General features: G+C 39.5%; 1 protein-coding gene across 5 annotated transcripts in view; it reads left to right on the top strand.

Moving 5' to 3' along the window:
* Window positions 1-1,950: 1,950 nt before the first annotated feature.
* Window positions 1,951-19,654, top strand: part of LOC146367918 (netrin-G1-like) — a 65,254-nt gene continuing 47,550 nt past the window's right edge. Inside the window, exons 1-2 of one of the 5 annotated variants that reach the window (XM_084912393.1) lie at window positions 1,951-2,237; window positions 8,238-8,881. In XM_084912393.1, coding sequence (XP_084768519.1) covers window positions 8,624-8,881 — 258 coding nt within the window. In that variant the 5' untranslated portion in view covers window positions 1,951-2,237; window positions 8,238-8,623. Of the gene's footprint in view, window positions 2,238-2,452; window positions 2,537-2,710; window positions 3,467-3,525; window positions 3,644-8,237; window positions 8,882-19,654 lie in introns of those variants that run through there. The other 4 variants (XM_084912395.1, XM_084912396.1, XM_084912392.1 and 1 more) reach the window with 4 other exon arrangements.

The following is a 19,654-nucleotide window of genomic DNA, read 5'->3' as shown; positions in this document are numbered from 1 at the left end:
CTAATTGCATGCCATAATTACAACCTTGGCCTTAAGAAAGGTTTCTGAATAAATTGAATTAATTTGGCAGCCATAAGTTGTGCCTGCATGCTGATTCACTTTGCCCCACCTCTAGAGAGAAATAAGATTAAATACACCAATAATACATTTAAATAGGATAGAAATGTGTCATGAGGAAAAAAGAAGGAAATCTTAAGCTAAGCTAGGCAGAACAAAGAAAATGTTTGGAATTTGGAAAAGGTGCCGCTCACCAAAAACATCCTATCTATCTCATCTCTGCAGGTCCAAATGTTTCCTTATCATCTCTGCATGTCAGCCTCTCCTTCTTTTCCTCTTCCTCTTGACTGCTCACACACACTCTAAGTACGAGGCTGCTGATCCTGCTGTCCCACTGTGGTTCCAACATGCAGTGGGGTCACAGATGATTAAAGCAGTGGCAGGTGGACTCCACTTTGAAACTATCAATAGACCCCCGGGAACTGAATCAAACAGCAAGCGCTCCATCTCTGTCAGCCTAGGTTCTTGGTGGCACCAAGGGAAAGGGTGTGCAGAGGGTGAGAGGGCAGACTCCACCTCTGTATCCTCGTCAAATACTGTAGCACTCTGCTGAAAAACTGTGGAGCTGCTATGGTGGAATTCTAACTCTCTGATGTGATTTCAAGGAGGCTTTGTCTATTCACTGAGCTGACCCTGGAGCCTTTGACCAGGAGGGGCCGAAACTGGGGTTTGGAAGAGTAGCAGTCTGCATTTTTTTTATATGGATCAACTTGAATAGCAGTCTGCCTAGATTAAAGATCCCAGTACTTCACCGACATTGTGCAATCAGAAATTACAACTATATCAAATTCACATGGTCAGTCTATCTACCTACCTACCTACCTATCTATCTACGTCTCAATCAAAATGAAGCGGGGCAGTCATGTGACTGTCAGGGTGTTATAGTAGTATTTCCAGGAGGAATGATTTAATGGAAATGTCAAGAGCAGCAGTAGCTGGAAGCAAAGGCTGAACCCTCTGATACAGCGTGAGACACTTTACTCACTGGGGTTGAGAGACTTGTTGTCATGCAGCTCCAGTCCTAACCAAAATCTGCCTTTATCAGAACAGAAATGGCATTGTCACTTTTTAATGGGATTACAGGTCTTTCATTGCATATTAATTTGCAAGAAATCAATATGGGCTTTGGTGCTATTTGGGGGCATTTAAAACACATAACTGCTTAGCTTACATTCTACAAAACCAGGGACAAGCAGGGAAATGAAGGGTAGGAATAAGACTTCTATTCAGATTTCTGGAAGAAGAAAAAAGAGGCGGGAGGAAAGGGAACAAAGAAGGAATGAAGGTCAAGTAGATGCCTTGAAAATACAAGAAAAAAATTGTAAATTAGATGGATGAATGGATGATGAATATAAGAAGGGAAGAAAGGAAGGTCATCTGCATCCATAGATATGAGAAGGAAAGGACAGAAAACGCCAACAGCCAATACTGGAAAGCCCTTGGCTTTCAAAAACGCAATAATTATTACCTATTATAGCAAACAACTTCAACGCAGAGCTTTGAAACGTCACATATTTGAAAAATATTTTGCTCTTATTGAAAATCCACTTATACAGCCGGTCAGTTTGCCTAAAGGGCGCAAGAGCCGCCCATAGTACTCAAGATTCATGCGAGTCGCAAAAACGGTGAAAATGTTTAAGAAAAGATTATCAGAGAAATATGAATATTTGCATTTCTTATTAAACTTACAACAGAAAAAAAAGACCGTTTTTCACTTCGTGCCCTGAATGTGCATAGTAATTTTGCAGTTGGTAGAAATATGAACTAAGAATAAGCGCGAGACTTATTGATTCGGATTGCTTTAGAAGTTTTTAAACGGTTCCAGCGTCGACGTGAGATGCGGACTGCTCAATTACTGTGGTGACCTTCAGCTGGGCGCGGTTGTTCTTATCGTGCAATCACCACCAGTTGGCATTACAACACAATTAAAATGCGTATTCAAAGCGACCTGTCACCGTGGTTGTTTGCCGTGCTGCTTGGCACCCTGTAGTGGAGCGGGTGACATCTGTGACTCCGCGCCAAGGGAGCCCGCCAGACGCACCTAACTGTAGTTATTCTTTTAGCTCTGCCCGCAAAATTCAACGAATAATTACAGCACGAACTCCGACCGGAGGAGGTTTTTTTTTTTCACTTATCTGTTTTACAAGCGCAGTTATTTCCCCACATTGTAACATGTACAGGTAAGATATTTTTTCCCCTTTTATTTATGTTTTGATCGCATTAAAACCCGAGGCGGTGTTGTTGTAGTAGCAATCAATGTGTCAGACAATCGGGCGATTATTGGTGCATAGATGAATAACCTATATTATATTTTTAGAGGGGGGGGGGGGGTCCTTCACTTATTTCTTCCGAGCTCGTGTTCTCAAAACTCCGCAGGCTGCATTCTAATTGTGCTGTACTTTAAATTTTCGCCCCGAAGACTCGCAGCTGTCAAGTTTTGGGGGGTTTTACTCTTCACGTGCAGCCCTTCCTTTTCATGGTTCGTGCGATGTGATAATGAAACCGCAGTGAGTTTTGCTGATGGTGAGATCTGTGCGGCAATAGGGTTAGATTCAGAACTGTTATACAGTAAATCTAGGTGGACATCATTATTGTGTGTGTGCGTGTGTGTGTCTGTGTGTGTTTGTATGTGTGCGCAGTGCAGCTGTGGTTTCGAAATATCATTAGCGCATTTACAGTTACAGCGGGCTTCAAATGAGTTGGAAGCTTATGTAGAAACCGATGTAGTCCGTTGCAAGAGATCATGGAGCAACTTTATGAATATTATTCAACTTCAAGACTACAGCAAGTTTGTCTACTTTGGAATAATTTAATGTAGATTAAAAATAATCAAATGCTCAAATATTCTAGCATTTTTGAAAAGCGCATGTTTTACTGTGCCTGCTCTGATTACATTTAATTTGCGCGTAAAGGGGAACTGGCTGTAATATTCTGGAATAACAACGACTGAAGTTGAGATTTACCAGCCAGTCAGTGTTATCTTTAGGACCCGGCGGAGCGCTCATATGTAACTGGACATAGTAGCTCCATTTGAGGAAGATTGCTTATCTCTTTCCTCCTCCGAGCACAACTCGGCTGGGCTGAGAAATCTGTCTAACCGATCCAAACGACCCCGAGAGTTGTTCTTCATCGGGATGTATTTTAATACCCGTTGATGGACTTCATCGAATTTGGGACAACTGAGAATTACCTTAAAGGCTTCTGAAGTATTCTCGTGCGCCATTCGGATGAACGCTGCGCCAACCAGCGCTGCGTAAATCAAGGAGCCGCTTGTGTGGACACCCGTGAAGGCACAGTGGCGTTTGTAAAAGGGGGAAGAAAAGCTCTGGCGATCGAGTCCCCGTGTTCATTATTCAGATGCAAAAGTTTAAAGAAAGTTGGGAGCAAGAGAGAACATCGTAGTCTCCAGGTCAGTTCCCGCTTTCTGCGCGCACATCATTTTTATTGATCTATCTGGTGCAAAAAAAATAGAAGGAAATTAGAAACAAAAGAGCCAGTCAGAGACCAATAAACGGCTTTCTGCAACTACCGGTGGCCTCAAAATAACTTGTTGAATGAGCAGATTGTCCCAGGAGCGTATTTAAATGTAAGTGTTATGTTTTGAGCATTCAGATGAGTTTGTACGTTTTCGTTATTTGTATACTGTTGCTTCTGTGACCGGGATCGTCGTTACTAAATGGGCCGCCGTAATAGGGTAATTGCAGTAGGCTGTTTGTGGGAACGGTAACGTTTGTTAGGTGAGAAGTAGGTAACATAACCACGAGTTTTATATGAGATATATAAAAACTGTTGTGCATGTCCATAGTGTTTAATTGGCGTCCTTCTTCAAAGAGTTTAAATGTATTCAGAAGGTTTTCTTCGTTTAACAAGAAACTGAAATGTGTAGTCTGCACCTAAACCTAAACCCTTTCTTCAAGTCCGCCCCCAAAATTCTCGTTTAATAGTGGAAACAATGTCAGTTTAACCTGTTGCGCAGCAAGTCAGCAAAGTCAAATCTAGGTGTGCCATGTCTCTGCGCAAAACTGGATTCAGAACATAAAAGAGAACACAGCTTCTTTAAAATATGTAATTTTTTTCAAGTTCTATCAGATATTTGCATGTTCCATTTTGAAATCATTTAAAGACCAGAAAAATACTTTTTTTTTTAATTTAAAAGACTTTTGCTCGAGGCTCTGTCTTTGAACATTACATGTGCTGAACAATAATTTCAAAAATTTGTTTTGATGCTGTGCGTTTTTGCATGTTAGTCGTCCTGGAGAAGAACTCTGAATAATACATGACAGCATGATTTCATATGTGATTGTAGTGAAGGCTGTCTGGCTGTGTCTGGGGCCATCACACTGCAACTACATCAACCACATCCTAGAGTGAGTCCTTAAATAACAAGTGACCTAACGTGGCTCCAGTTGGAGAGGTTAAAGGTGCAGCCCTGGGGCAATAATTGTATGTTTTATGTCAAGTGTTCATATTGGGAGAAGCTAAGAGACACAGTTGTAAACAGAGAGAGAGACAGAAAGAGATGGTTGAAGGGAAATAACAATTGAATGAAGGATCAAGACGGAAAGGAATGACAGTCAGAAGATAAATGTGTTACAGTACAGACATGCTTCTGCTTGCCAGTCGATCCCACTGTGACTCATATTGGGGGGATTGTTCTTGGCTGTAAGAAATTTGGAAGCATTAACCCGTTTATTGTTGCACTCATCAGCCAGAAACAAAGCATTAGTCTGCTCAAACTGGCTATGGATCATAAGTTATTGGTTGGAATTCAACAAAATCAATGAACACAATAGGAGGTATTGTATGTGTGCACATCCAAAAGCCTGACTGATGCCCAGTACAAAAAAAAAAAAAAAAAGAAAGAAAAGGCAAGACGGTAAAATAGCAATTGTCAGTGAAAAAACCACAAAGCGCAAATCAGACTGTCATGTTAGGGTCTTTTTTTAATTTTAAAATCAATACAAGTGTTATTTTGCAATCATTGATGTCAGTTGGTGCAGAGTATTGGAGTAGATCTGAGGTCCTGCCTTTCAGAACCATGGACAGCTCTCTTTCACGTTGGTTATAAAATGAGAGCTAAGAGGGGATCAAAAAGCCACACTCAGAGACAGAGAGAAAAGCCACACTTAAGCAGGATTACTATAAAATGAATGGAATACATCCGTTATGGTTTTTAAGAGTCTGGCTGGGAGTTTGTAACCAATATAAGCCACGGGGCACAACTGCCTGCTGACTTTTAAAACACTCTGCTATGCTTGAGCTGCCCAGGGGATGGAATGCAAGTGGACACAAGGGGGTGTTTCAGAGGCTTCAAAAACAAGTGAAGGAAAAGAGATGAAGAGAGAGGGGAAGGGAGAGAGAGAGAGTGTGAGAGAGAGAAGGAGTGGGGGGGTGGTCATCCAAAGTTCTGAGCTCTTTCTCCCGGCATATGGAGGGCTACTCAAATATTAATAACTTCTAATATAGAATCTGACTCATATTTTTCTCAGTGAAATTATGACATTCACAGGTTTCTCCTTGCACTTTGAGAAGCACAGAATATGCGGTAGACATGCGATGACAGAGGAAACAAGTGTTCTTCTGCATTTAATTTTTTCAGTGTAATCATTTTGATGCAAAATATACAGTGCTGACAATTATTGCTATGTGTTCCCATGTGCAGCCAAAGCAGCTCTGGTCCATTGGGGCACTGACATTTCTATGGTGTCCTATGGTGTCAGGCTAGAGTACATTGTCAGCTGGTATTATGGTCCTCTATGGAGCTGCTTTGTTTTGGTACCTCCTATGGATGCTTAATCAGTTTGGGATCTGTGGAGACTGGCGGTCAACACACAGAACGTGTTTTCTTGAGAAATGTCCCAAGTGTTAAACAGGTTTTCATGTCAGTGGTTTTAATGTTGTGGCTGATGGTGTTGCTGTATAGCCCAATATGCAAACACTACAGCACGGAGGCATATTATTAATGCAGTACAAATTGCTGTGGCTATCACATATGTCACCTCTCTTGGTCATGTTTAATTGAAAAGCAGTTGAATTTACTTCATAAATTGTGTGGGAACGCTTACTCGGCGCACTAATTTTCTCTTTTAGAGGAGTAAAGATTAAAAAAAATTGCAATTCCTTTTTCCTACCTTAGCACCAATGAGCATACCTGTCTATGCCGATTTACTGAGCTACCCGATACCTGCCTTTCATCTGGATATAATTTCATTGCTCTAGATGTCTGTGAATTAAATCCAGTATCCCATGGTCAGGCCTATTTGTTGTCCCTTATTAGCTTTGAATGTTCCTAGCGATAAGTGACCTACACCACCCTGCTGCTGCTACCTAATTTGACTGTCTTATGAAAGCCAACCTCAGCATTATGAAAGGGGGTGTGGGACTTTGCAGTATCACGGTGTGTGTGTTGGTTTGCATGTCAGTCGTAAGTGCTCCATCCCATGACGCACCTCCGATCAGACACTGACATTTATATTTATGAAATCTTATACACACATCCTGCGAAAGAAATGACTTAATCAACAATTACACTTCCAGGCATGTTTTAAAGACACTTTGCCGACTGATACGAGTGCATTTAAAGAAAAAGAATTCTACCTTTTTGCCTTTATTTCCTCTACTCTTTCTTTTTTAAACAACCATTCATCCATACCTTTTGTCATGGCCCACTTTGAAGGGTCTGAAAAGCAGCTCAGTAATTTCTCCGGCTCAGATGAATAACTTTCATTACATTTGGAATGTATTCAAGCCCATAATCATTTTGTAAAAGGGGCATTAGGTTAGAAAAAGGAATGCAGTATTTCTAAGGAAGTCTGAAATGTGGTCTTAACTCCTTCAAATTGGCACCATTTTCAGTCCAAGACAAGATGACCAAATTAAAATATTGAATTCTAATACCTCCATATGCTAGCAGGCATCACGTAGTAAGTGTTCGTGAACAGAGACATCGCTCATTAAAATGAGTTTCTCTTGATAAATATTGTTAAATTGCTTAATTAATTAATTTGATTTAATAACCTCTCAAATATGGTAATACTTTGTGTTGACACACCAAATTATCTCACTCTTCTGAACATAAAACTCCCTCCACACGCTTCAAACCCCAGGTTACCTAAATAAATAAATAAATTTCAGCTGTAACTGTCAGTCACGGGGGGGGTGGCGGCTATAGCCTGAAGGGTAGAGAGGAAAGCTGCTGACCGTAAAGTTACGGGTTCAACTTCATGTACTGTATCAGCTGGAGGAATCAGAGCAGAGAAATTCAATGAGTAATGGTTCTGCCTCAACAAGTACTGCTGAACTCCCCTTGCACAATGCGTTTAACCTGCACTTAAGAGGATAACCATGCGCGTTTCTTAACATTGTGACCTGTGTGGGCAAAGGTTAGATTGAAATGTATTTTTTCTGTACAGCTATTCACAAGAACAAATACTTTTCACTAAGGCAAAAGCTCTGGCCATCTGAGCAAATTGACAGTCAACAGTAGCTTAACTCTTATTTAAAGTGATACTCAGTTGGAGGTGATAGTGTATATGCTTGCTTCATTTAGTCCCTGCTACTGCACACACTTTTTACCTGAGTCACTGAGATGGTGCAGGTCTCCGCTGACTGCTGCCAGGCACCATTACCTGATGAGTCGGGCCATCTGACTGATGGCTTGCGATTGCTTTGAGAAATGTACAATCCCTCAAATAGACTATTTCTGTCTTCCAATTTTACTTTAATATTTCCCAAATGCCTCTTAAGGCGCTGAGACAAATGCAACTCCACATTCGGCTATAAAGGAGCAAGAATCAGAAAAGGCAATAACTTAAATGTAGTGACTTGACACGTGGAAATAAGTGTTTTTGCACAATGTATGAAAATCACATGGAGATCAGACTCTACAGAAGAAGCTCAATTTGAATTGTACACAGTGATTTTGAAAAGGTTATTATTGAGGGACCCATAAAAGCAGCAAAGCCATACATTACACTTGTGCACTTATTGCACATACGTGTGTCTTTGTGTCTGGGTTTGTGCATGTGTTGGAGTGGGTAGTAAGATGTAAGACTTCTACACCTAGCTCCCTGCAAGCCATGTTAAAACTCATTTAATATTTTAATGTCGCATTTCAAATGTTTTGTGAATGTATCCAATCTTTTTAATTCATTAAGCTATCCTTTTCTTCTGTCCTTTAGGATGCTGCTGGTGCCAAAAAGTATACTTGGGGATCAAGCTCAGACATCTGCTGATTTATGAGGAGTGTCACTCCTCTGCACATCACATCTGACCGTTAGTTCACCTTTTCATCAACTACCAACGCTAGTGAAGACACCCCCTTGTTGACACACCTCATCAGCCTGGCAGAAGCGGTGGCAATCAAAGACAAAATAACTGAATGGGGGCTAATAGTTCCCTGAAGCTCCTCACACAAAACTAGCAAGATGCTGCCACAGTTCCTAAATGCTCTATTGCCCCGTTCAAAGCTGCTGTTAAGTTAGAGTGCTATCGTCATTTCTGTGACTAAGCAAAAGACAAAAAAGAAAAAGAAAAGAAAAGAAGAATCCTACAGAAACCATACTGAATGAGATCAGCGATGTTCTTGCCTGTGTTGTTCGCTCTGCAAGCTTTGTGCACCAGTGTGGGCCACGCTATGCAACATTACCCTGCGGTCTGGGGACACTATGACGTGTGCAAGTCCCAGATCTACACAGAGGAAGGCCTGGCATGGGACTACATGGCCTGTCAGCCCGAAGCCACTGACATGACAGAGTACCTGCGAGTGACCCTCGACCCTCCAAATATCACGTGTGGAGATCCGCCAGAAACATACTGCGCTTTGGTGAGTCGTAACCTCGGTTGTCCCCTGATGGAGACAAATGAGGCTGTAGGCAGGATCGCACAGCATACTGGGTCAGGGATAGAGAGCGGCGCATACAAGGCAATGAGCTGCCGCTGCAGCGGAGATTAATGTACATGTAGACCTGTGCATTAGGACAGCAGCAGCAACACACACACACATGCTGTTGTGCAAATCTTGGAGATGAATTTGGAGAGACTGGTAAACGTAAAAACAGACAGATGCACAAAACAACAACTGGAAACCGTTACATGCACAAACAATCTGTAAATATGTCCTTGCACAACTGATGCACAGGCATACGCAAATCTGTATGTGTACATTAGATGTACACAAATTTGGAGCCATTTTTTTCCATATTCTGTTGAAATTCTCTTGCAAATGTATTTTTTATTTAAGTTTTTGATGTCCTTCCAACTGTTGCCCTTTAGCAGTCATACAAAGGAAAGTTTTAGGATCGCTATAATAAATATGTTTTAATATCAAATTATACTGGGGCAAAAATATAGTGAAAATGGATTTATTACTAAGTCTAAACAGACAAAGTACATGCAAATACATACACAAACATCTATCTTTATAGCTGACTGTAGACTGACTGCATCTGTACAGATGACTGCAGACACACACACACACAGGCACTGACAGGGTAACTGCACTGGTGCTGGCACTGTTATTAAACAAAGAACAGTGAATGCAGCATTCAGCCCCCTTATCAACCTTCATCAACAGTTCAACCCCAGGTTGCATTTGTTTAGAATCACACTCAAAGTAAGCTGTAAGAGCCCATAGGCTTTAAAGTGCTTCATTAGACGTTATGTTCATGCCTGCCAAGAGCTCGTGCGAGTAAATATTTACCAATTAAAATGGGCATCTTTAAAAGGAGGGCTTTTCTTCTCACAGCTCCAGATGGCATTGAGACATTTAATGCCACTGTAGGATGAAAAAGGAGCTAGTCTCCAGTCGGTGTGACGTTCTGGTAAGCTTTTTTTTTTTTTTTTTTTTTTTTTCTATCAAAACACAAACTGAAACCTTTATCAGACCAGTAGATTATCCTGAATGTTCAACATTTACATAACACGGGGCGCATAAAGAACAGAACAGAGACAAACAGAGTCAACGTGGTTGGAATATTTTGTATGTTTGTTTGATTTTTCTTGTCAATACAGAATTTGTTCATAGAAAAGATGTCTTATATTTCTTTGCGATGTCATTTTTTATGCATACTAAGCTTATGTATAATTTAGACACACTTGTGTTTTATATTTCTTTTGTTGTAATCTATTTTTCTTTTTATTATTTATTTATTGATTGATTTTTATTAAAATATTAATAGCACATGAAATCTCTCTATTTTGATGTTGGCAAAATACAGAACTAACAAAATATATTGTGGATCAGTTTTCTCCACAGACAAAGAAAAAACAATTATAAGTAAAATAGCTTCAGTTCAATTTCATTCAGTTGTATTTATATACGGACAAATCGCCACAGCAGTTGCCTCGAGGCACTTTATATTGTAAGGCAAAGACCCTACAGTAATACAAAGACGACAGAGAAAACCCAGACAAACATATGATCCCCTATGAGCAAGCACCTTGGTGACAGTGGCAAGGAAAAACTCCCTTTTAACAGGAAGAAACCTCCGGTTGGGGGTGAAGGGGAAGAAGGCAGGACAAAGACATGCTGTGGAAAAGAGCCAGAGATTAATAAGAACTAATAATAAATACTTCAGTCTGAAATCAGTCTGTCAAGTGAGTCCAGCACTTAAATTCAGACTGAAATATGTCACTATTTACAAGCAAATCTGTATGTACGACTCCATTCACAAGATGGATGGCATCAAATTTTTTGAACAAGCATTCATAGTTCGCATATGATACCATAAAGATTTTGGTGGAATTTACATGTTTCACAGGACTTTTATAATATTTGGTTCTGACTTTGCTACAGAATTTCAGTTCTCCCTTGAGATGCTTTACATAATTTTTTCTATGCGGAACTCTTTATTTACAACAGATTACAGAGCTAAACAAATGACATCAGCAACACTTGCTGTTTCGCTTAGGAAGTCCCTAAGAAAACATAATGTCATGTTGAAAATAATCAACCTTCGTGGATTTTCCTTCGCTGGATGATTGCATGTGCGTAAAGACACAAGTAGACTGTGTTCAGCCACCAAATGAAATAAATTAAAACGATTAGCTGAGGACAAACCATACTGATCTGTTGTGAGACTTTCTGCCTCATTGGTAGGACAGAACAGTCCCATTAGTGTAAATTCCAGCTGTATGGTAACTCTCAACTATTCTTGCTTCTGACTAGAATGCCTTTCACCTCTGACATGAATTTGGGGTCATGATTATCTAGATCATCAAGAACACAGACTCCTTCTGGAAACACTTAAATGCCTGTTGTGTGTTTGATCTGTTTACATTCTCAGCTGGCACACATGCAGACTGACACCAGTGACCTTATCCACCAGTGCTTCCTGAGACTTGGTTGAAGATGAGAGGAGCATGCAAATCAGCTCTTTCAGCCAATCACTAAGTTGTCTGTCGTTGTGAGCCGGATCTAATCAGTTTTTCCCAGGAGTTGGTTTTCCTCATAGCGGATGGTCAAAGAATCCTCAATGTCTTGGCCCCCATCCCTTTCTCCATGTGTTTATGATTCCCATTTCCTATTTCGATTGCTGCTCAAAGAAGGTTTTATGCATATGAAAGGTTCATTAATCATTCAATTGTGTTGTGGTTTTGCTAAAATGACAAAGATACAACCTTTTGAATTAGAGACTCAATATTCAATAATGAGACTCCAGGATATACAGGGTGTACGAGATGTGTTCTGCATCAAGGAGTTAGCCTTGTTTATATTTTTAGCTGCAGACCTTCAGGGGTTCTTCAGAATGTGTTGGTATTAAGCCTGTTCTCCTACGGTGTGCTATGGCGCTGTCACTCAGTAGCACTCAACACTGGTATTTTTTACTGTACAGGTTGTGTGAAAGGAAGGAAACAATAAAATTGTAATATTCTGTATTAATACAAATGATCCAATTAAATGTATTTAAAAAGTTGCTGGCCAAATGATAATTATACTATTGTACCACTTGGGCATTAATGAAAATTAGCTGTTAAAACAGAGAAACTAAATAAGTGTTTTTAATTACACAGCTTTTTTCTGTCTCTAAAGGCCATATTAGGCTGGCTTGTGGGGATCTGATAGTAATTCACTAAAGTAGCAAACCATTGGATCAAATGCAGCGAGAAATGAGGTTTAATGTTCAAGCATTTCATAGATAGACTTAATTTTTTGTAGTTTAAGTGCATGAGCATGGATATGTTTACTCCACAAAGCATACATTAGCATCAGGAAGATGGATCTGGATATACTGGATAAATAAATTCTCTTTTGCTGAATAGACCACCCTGTCAAGCATTTCCCTCTGAAGCTGCCATAGTGTAGTAGTGTCTGCATTGTACCTTTCTGATTAGAGAACCCAGTGGTTTGGTGATTTGAAACGTGGCAGAAGATGAGAGATACTCTGTGCTTCCACAACATCTAGGGATCTGGCAGTTAATCTAAACGAATGAATGTGAGCTCTGAGTTAGGTGTCATCTGCCCACATGCTCTACGCTATCTTGAGCCATGCTGGTTCAACCACATCAAGTTGGCAATTGTGTAAACATTTCTGAGAGTGATTCAGTAATCGTGCTTATGCCAGCTACTCTGGGTCTAACTGGGTATATTCTTGTAATTCCTCTGAACTTTATTCAGCTCTCTCAGAATGGATGAAAGAAGTTGTGGCTGCCAGTTTGCCACACGGCCCCCTTTGGAGACTTAGTAAGGAGAGACGAGACGAGAGCTCCGAGTAAGCTGCTTGGAGACTGCCACATTATTGACAGTCAATGCAGTAGACTTATTTTTGCTGGCAATGACAGCAGTCATTGTGAAATTTCAGTCTGTGTCTTACATGCACACAGAATTGGCGTAATAGACTTTAAAAAGACAACTAGATTATGGGGGAGAAAAGGGGACGTAACCTTTGATACGTACATTGGATGTGAGGCCAATGACAGATAGGGTGAATCTGCAAAATGGCTTTTTTCTCGTGGCATGTAGGGGCCAGTTCTGTGGTTGCATGAATCAATGAAGACCTATTCTATGAGAAAGTCAAACTACGTCTCAATCTGTGACTTTGGTAAATATTCCCCCTTATTTGCCAGCTTCCAGTTATTTTCAATAGATCATGGTGTGCATTTATTAGATTGCAGTGAAACATCTTGCTTGTCAAGTTCAAGTTTTAAAATACAAAATTCTCAGCTGTTAACAAAGCATAGATCATGTGTGTTTTTAGGCCTGAGTTGGTGAAATATTTGGTTGTGCAGAGCTTGTAATTAGGGCTAAAACTTGGTAAAGTAAAAAGCATTAGGTCTTTAATGTCAAGTCTGCACTGATGTTTGGATTAATCTGTAACAAAAAGACCTGAAGCACACATCAGTACAAGTCCAGTGATCCTTATTTTCAGCATCTTTCGTGCTTTTGTTAGAGCAGCTTTCCAGCTACCTTCTTCCCTCAACACTTCACACACCACTCCCGTCAGGTCCCTACAACCTACTAAAACAGGGAAGGCTTGACCAGTTGATGAAGAACAGCAGTGTGGGTCAACCTCCTATGCCACCACACCCTGAACCAACTGCTCCACCCCTCCCCTTCAGCTGTGCCACAAACCACACCCCACCACATAATCATGCTCACACTATACCATCAATCTAGTACCAACTGCAAGGCAGAAAATATTAGATTATATAAAATATGAGAATACATTGTAATTGGTAGCAAAATTTTAAAAGAGAATTAAATTAATTGACCTTACACTGCATAGCATTATTTACAACTGTATAGCTGCTGCAAATTAGTTACATAAAAAGACATTTTTTTAAAGGACAGGGACAACTGATTTATCCCCATTTAAAAGAAAAGCAATAATCCAACAATTCCAACTAGTTCAAACATTTTTTATGCTTATGGTTTTGACCAAAATCACTTTTTTTACACTACTCCCGGTTATTCCTATTACAGTGAATAAAGAAGCAGCATTATTCATTTTATTATTTTGTATAGTTTGTGATCAGCTGTAATCTCTCACTAGTCCAATTTTCTGAGATAAAATGAGGGTCAACAATAAGTGATGAACATGTCTGTGCAGAACCAGGTTAAGTAGTGGTATCAGGAGTTATGTGTCTATCTCCAGTTCTGGAACTAACCAAGCAGTTCAGAGGTCAAGCCAGAAACTGTCACTGGACCTCTCTGATCTCTGTACCCCTCCTCCTCGGTGGGGAATTCACTCATCCATGTATTTGTTTGGAGACAGGGAACAGTTGGAGCATTTAACTTGCCGTCACCCCGATGCCCTTGACTCTGTTCTGAACTGGCCCTGCCCAGCACATCATCACCGCACCACTGCGTACCAAGACACCGAGATGACATGCAACATGTCCCCTGACTCCGAGAGAGGAGGAGAGTCATCATTTATTCTTTCACTCGCCTGCCACTTCTTTTGTCTCCTGGCTTTTTAATTTCCTTCTCCCTTGTTTTCTGTCAGCTGATGATGCATAATATCCATGTCTTGTTTGAACATGTGGAGGTTGGATGCTCCATATGAGGTGAGCACTTGACAGATAGAGATATGTCGGCATTATTGCCCCAGGATCTGTGACAGGTTAAATCTTAGAGGGTTGTAAATACAAAGACGGATGAATTATGCATGGAGATATAAAAGAAAATGATGGGCATTGTGGCTTAAATAGGCAGAGTATTCCTGGCTTAATATTCAAAGCATGTTTTCACTCTGATTTAGAGCACATACAGTATTATTGCTGAATATCGTAATTGCTTTATTCTGTTGTCGAGTACACAAAAGCCAGTTTTGACATTTTAATGTGTATATGAAAATACTGCTTCCTGAGCAAAAATGTACTAATTGTGTTGCTATAATCTCAAATTACACCCCCATGATATTTGCTATCCATATAAAAGTGCATGCCTATTAAGATTATCTATTATCTATTACGAAACGGGAAAGCTTACCATTCTGATTCAGTGAAACAGATGGTTCAGTTCTTATTGTGGATTTGTGAGTTTTACACTCCACTACTTTCACCAGCATGTGATGGAACCAAGCTGGTTGGCACGGCAGATTGTCAGACCGTGATGTTTCTTGACATTATGTTTGCCAACTGCTTTTGAAATCAAGTAAAAATGTAACATACATTTCCACTTAACACAGCTGGGGTCAAGCACATGCAAGTCAGGAAATGCAGGGAGTTTTTTCAGCTGAATTACCAAAATGTATTTAAACTTCTATTGTTATAACATTGGCCAGCCGTTTCACAGATTTTTCTTTTTATATATGTCTGCAAATCCTAAGCCTTACATTTTTGCTACATATGTCAGCATAGACAGGTGAAAACAGGTGTTACCCTTTTTTGTGGGTTTTTTTGTAATTTAGCTGGATAACTCTTGATCCATTATCAAAGTGTATTCACTTTGCTGACTCGGAGGCTCTGTAATTGCTATTCATCAAATTGCTTTCTTGCCAAAGTAAGGTAAATATTATTTGTGACCCCAATCTTTTCATTGGAGCATGTTTAATTTGGATAGCTGGGGTTTTCATTTTCCACAGAGAAAGTTATTAAACCTATACTGGAAACATTTAGCAAATAGAATAATTCAATGAAAAACACTCCCTTCCACAAACTTCATGTAAGAGAGATTATCGTGAGCTGAATACATGTCAGTACCTCATCATTCTCTGTGTCAACGTCAAAACATTTCATTATGAGTAGTGACACAAAGTTCCACGATTCTGTCAACGATAACCAAACATTATCCATAATTTAAATCTGCCCGATCCCCCCTTCAGAGTTCATGGAGAAGGTATGTATGCTTTCTAGTGCATTTGTAATGTATTGCTTTAATTTACTTTGAGAAAAAGGACAAAGTCAAAAGACAGAGACAAATCTGGCAAGTAGGGTGGGACGGTTAAGGGAGGGTTGTGTTGGCGTGACAAAAATGTGGGAAAATTCTCAGAATAAAACCCTGTAAACAAGCATGCTTCTGGTCACATACCTGACATCATGTGCTGCCTTTGGGTTTGGAAGCTGCGTGCTTGTAGTCTGAGACCCGCCTTGCATCCATTGTGATGATTTTCAACACAAAGTAATTTGGATACAGAAGTTGATGTTTTCCATGCACTTTGAACTTCATAGTACAATGACAGATGCACAAGTACAGATGAACTCATCTGTATACCAAAGTATTCTAGAATCAAATGTGAGGCCATCTGTTTGACACCTAAAGCCAGAAACAAATTGTGTCATGCAGTAGGACAATGACGGCAAGCACATCAACAAAAAAAAGAAAAGAATCAAGTGTTGCAATAGCCCAGTCAATGTCAGTAGTTCAGCCTGAATGAAATGCTGTGGCAGGACCTCAACAGAGCTGGACATTAATGATTTCTCACAAACCTCAATGAACTGAAGCCACATTGTCAAGAAGAACGGGCCAAAATTCATACACAACAATGTGAGTCTTATAAAGTTATATAGAAAATGATTTCTTTGAGTTGTTGCTGCTAAAAGCAGAAAGCTACTGAGACATGGGGTGTACTTAGTTTTTCACACAAATGCACAGTCCTGTGCAAAGTTTCTTTTTCACAAGACTGGAGTAGGAATATGTATCTCAAAATGATTCAAAGGAAATCCACTTACATCATCTATGACACATTTTTTTTCCCCATAGTTTAGCCACAGTTAGTTTGCTACACATGCAAATGCTAGCACGTGTCAAACTCAAGGCCCATGGGCCAAATGTTGCCCACCAAGTCATTTTATGTGGCCCACGGGAGCTTGTGCACGATTGTCTTAAAATAAGTTTCATGTACGCTGCCTAAAAGTGCTCATTGGCCGTAAAGCAGCATGTATGAAACTACAATGCATTTTGGTTGTTTGAAACTCAGTGAGCCCTGGTACCAGGGACAAGAAGGAGAACAGCTAGTTTAACGTGATGTACCGCCAGATCTGTTATTTAAATATAGTAATGTGGTAATGTGTGGTATCGACAGAAAGGTCAGAATCTCAGCTAAAAGTTTATAAAAACCATTTCAATGACCACCAAAAAGCTAAAACAGCAAACAATTAAAGAGCAGGTAAACAGATTCCGCCAAAAGATGTAAACACAAAGCCCGGATCCCACATACAGGACATTCCCATCGGGCGTGAAAAGCCAACATTTGACAGATTCTCAAACTCCAGATTTGGTCACTCTCCAACCGAAATTCACTGAACCAGCAGCAAAAGAAGACCAGTAAACTACACTTCATATTTGAAAAACATTGTAATGAATCCCCACTTACTTTAGCTGTCTTGCTTCCACCACAATCAAATCACACTTCCTTCACAGCTCTACCTCAGTGTGCTTCAAGACTAGTTTCCCACCAAAACTCTTTATTTTCTGTCTTATTTGCTTGCTTATTACGCACCGGTCTGCCGTTGTGTACAGTGTTGTCAACCGCTGTTTTTTTTCCCCAAAATCTGACAAGAAAGCCTACAGCACCAAAGACATTTCAGCTTTCACAATTTATGCAAAATGCTGAACTATATCTCTAATAAAACCCCTGTGACTTTGTTTCTGTTTTTCGCTTTCTACTATAGAAATCTGTTTTTTTATGACTAAAGTTAAAAAAACAACAACAACCACAAAAAATGGACAATCTGGGCAATGAGCTACCAGAATTACTTCTGTAATTTTATACATTTATTTCTTACAATTTAAGTCCAAAGAGTCATGCTGACCGATTTCTTTCTTTGTCACAGCAGCTTTTTCCTTAACAGGTAGAAAAAGTAAAATATGTGACTTTACACAGAAAGGGGAGTGTCATGGGTCCGGGCCTCCTAAGATCAAAGTGGGCTGTGTGTGGTCTGTAACTGTGCTAGCACATTCGTGGCACTCTACTGGCAAAGACATAATACAAACATAAGTAAATGAGCACTTAAGAAATAATTTGTCATTTCACTGGGCATGGTGCCTGTCAACACCAGTGAGACAGCTTAACTCTTCAAGAGAAGTTATAATTCAGAGCTGTTAATGAAGTGCTTTCCCAGTGAAGATATTGTTGCAGTGACTTCCATGTTTTGCTTTGCACACCTTGCCTCCTGTAGCTTTTCAGTAAAGACATAAAGGTGACTGGTCACTGTCTGCTGCAATTTAAAAAATAAAAAGATATTCTTTCACTATTAAACTGCATTCTTTGTGCTTTCTCGGCCTTCAGTGCTTGTATATCTATTCAGCATCCTTCATGCTTGACAAGCTGAACTAAATTCTTATTAAGATATAGTAATTGAATTACTCAAAACCTACTTGGCAGCATGGTTTTCTATTGGTGCCCCCTGAAAAAACTCCACTTGGTTCAGCCATCTGTGAAAGATTTTTTTTTTCTAAGATGTGAAGTGCATGTGTGTGTGAAGGACTTCCAATCCCCCAAGACATTGCCTATAATTTTGCCTAGAATAAAAGGGTTTCAAGCAATCAAGAAGTTCTCTCATAGGGGAGGAATGCTTTCAAAGCAGTAAACACAGAAGTCTTTGTTGGTGAGATGTCTAACAGGTTACCAGTTATTAGTGTTAAAAACACAGCAAATGTTTTAATTCAATAAAATGCAAAGTAATGTAAAGAATTAATGCGTTTGATCTTTTTTTTTATTCAAATGTTTTTGGAAAATAATGTTAGTGCTCTTTTGCCAATTTCCAGAAAAAAAAAACATTTTGTTGAATTTCCAGAAAGGCATTCTTGTCAAATGTCTACTGTGCTGGATATGGAGAATTTAGGTTGACCAGAATGATCAATGATTATTGAGCTGATTAATAGATGAGAGGCAGTGTTAATTCATACAAGGAAATTAATCAGAGAGATTGAGCACATGCACTGAAACAAGCACAGTCTATCTACAGCACTGTGAAAAAGTGTTTCCCCCTGCTTTGCTTTGTTTTGTTTTTTGCATATTTGTCAAAAATCTTTTCAATCATCAAACAAATTTTAATATTAGAAAATTATTCATGAATGCTTCCATTTTCTATCACTTATCTGGGTTCGGGTCTCAAGCTTGAGCAGAGATGCCCAGAATATCAATCTATAGATATATAGAGATATATAGCTTGTATATAAAGATGTATAATTTTTTTTTTTAAATTAAATCAGTGCCCGGATACGAGAAATGGTCCCTGGAGGAAGAGATTAAAAGTTTAACTTTGTAAGGTTTGTATAATGTGATTTTTTTTTTTGTGGCTGTCCAAGAATTACATGAGGTCGCATCTGGATATTGGCACCACCTTCATTTGGAACTAAATGTTCAAAAAGTTGAGTTATAGACTATAGCTTCTACATTTTACTGCTTTACTGTTACAGTATCAGAAGATGAAAATATACATCTTCCTTAAGAAGTTATCCTATTTGTTATTTTTTTATATTTAATGAAGCAAGTTAACTTTCCATCTTCAAGTCTTTAAGCTAAGCAGGCAAACGGCATATCAATTGTAGCTTCAAATTATCCACAAATATGACCAAAACAATTCTGCACTGTTCTGTTAAGGTGATAATATTTATATTGCATCAGACTTGCCATATGTTGCCTTTAAAATCTCAAACAAGTCCAAATGAGAAAAATGAAATTTGAAAAGGTCAGGCCTTACAGAGCATTGT

This window comes from Perissodus microlepis, chromosome 18, assembly GCF_051167445.1.
Source record: "Perissodus microlepis isolate ML-2025 ecotype Zambia chromosome 18, ASM5116744v1, whole genome shotgun sequence".
Lineage (NCBI taxonomy): Eukaryota > Metazoa > Chordata > Actinopteri > Cichliformes > Cichlidae > Perissodus > Perissodus microlepis.
Note: the sequence above shows the minus strand (reverse complement) of the source record. Positions and strands in the feature narration are given on the sequence as shown.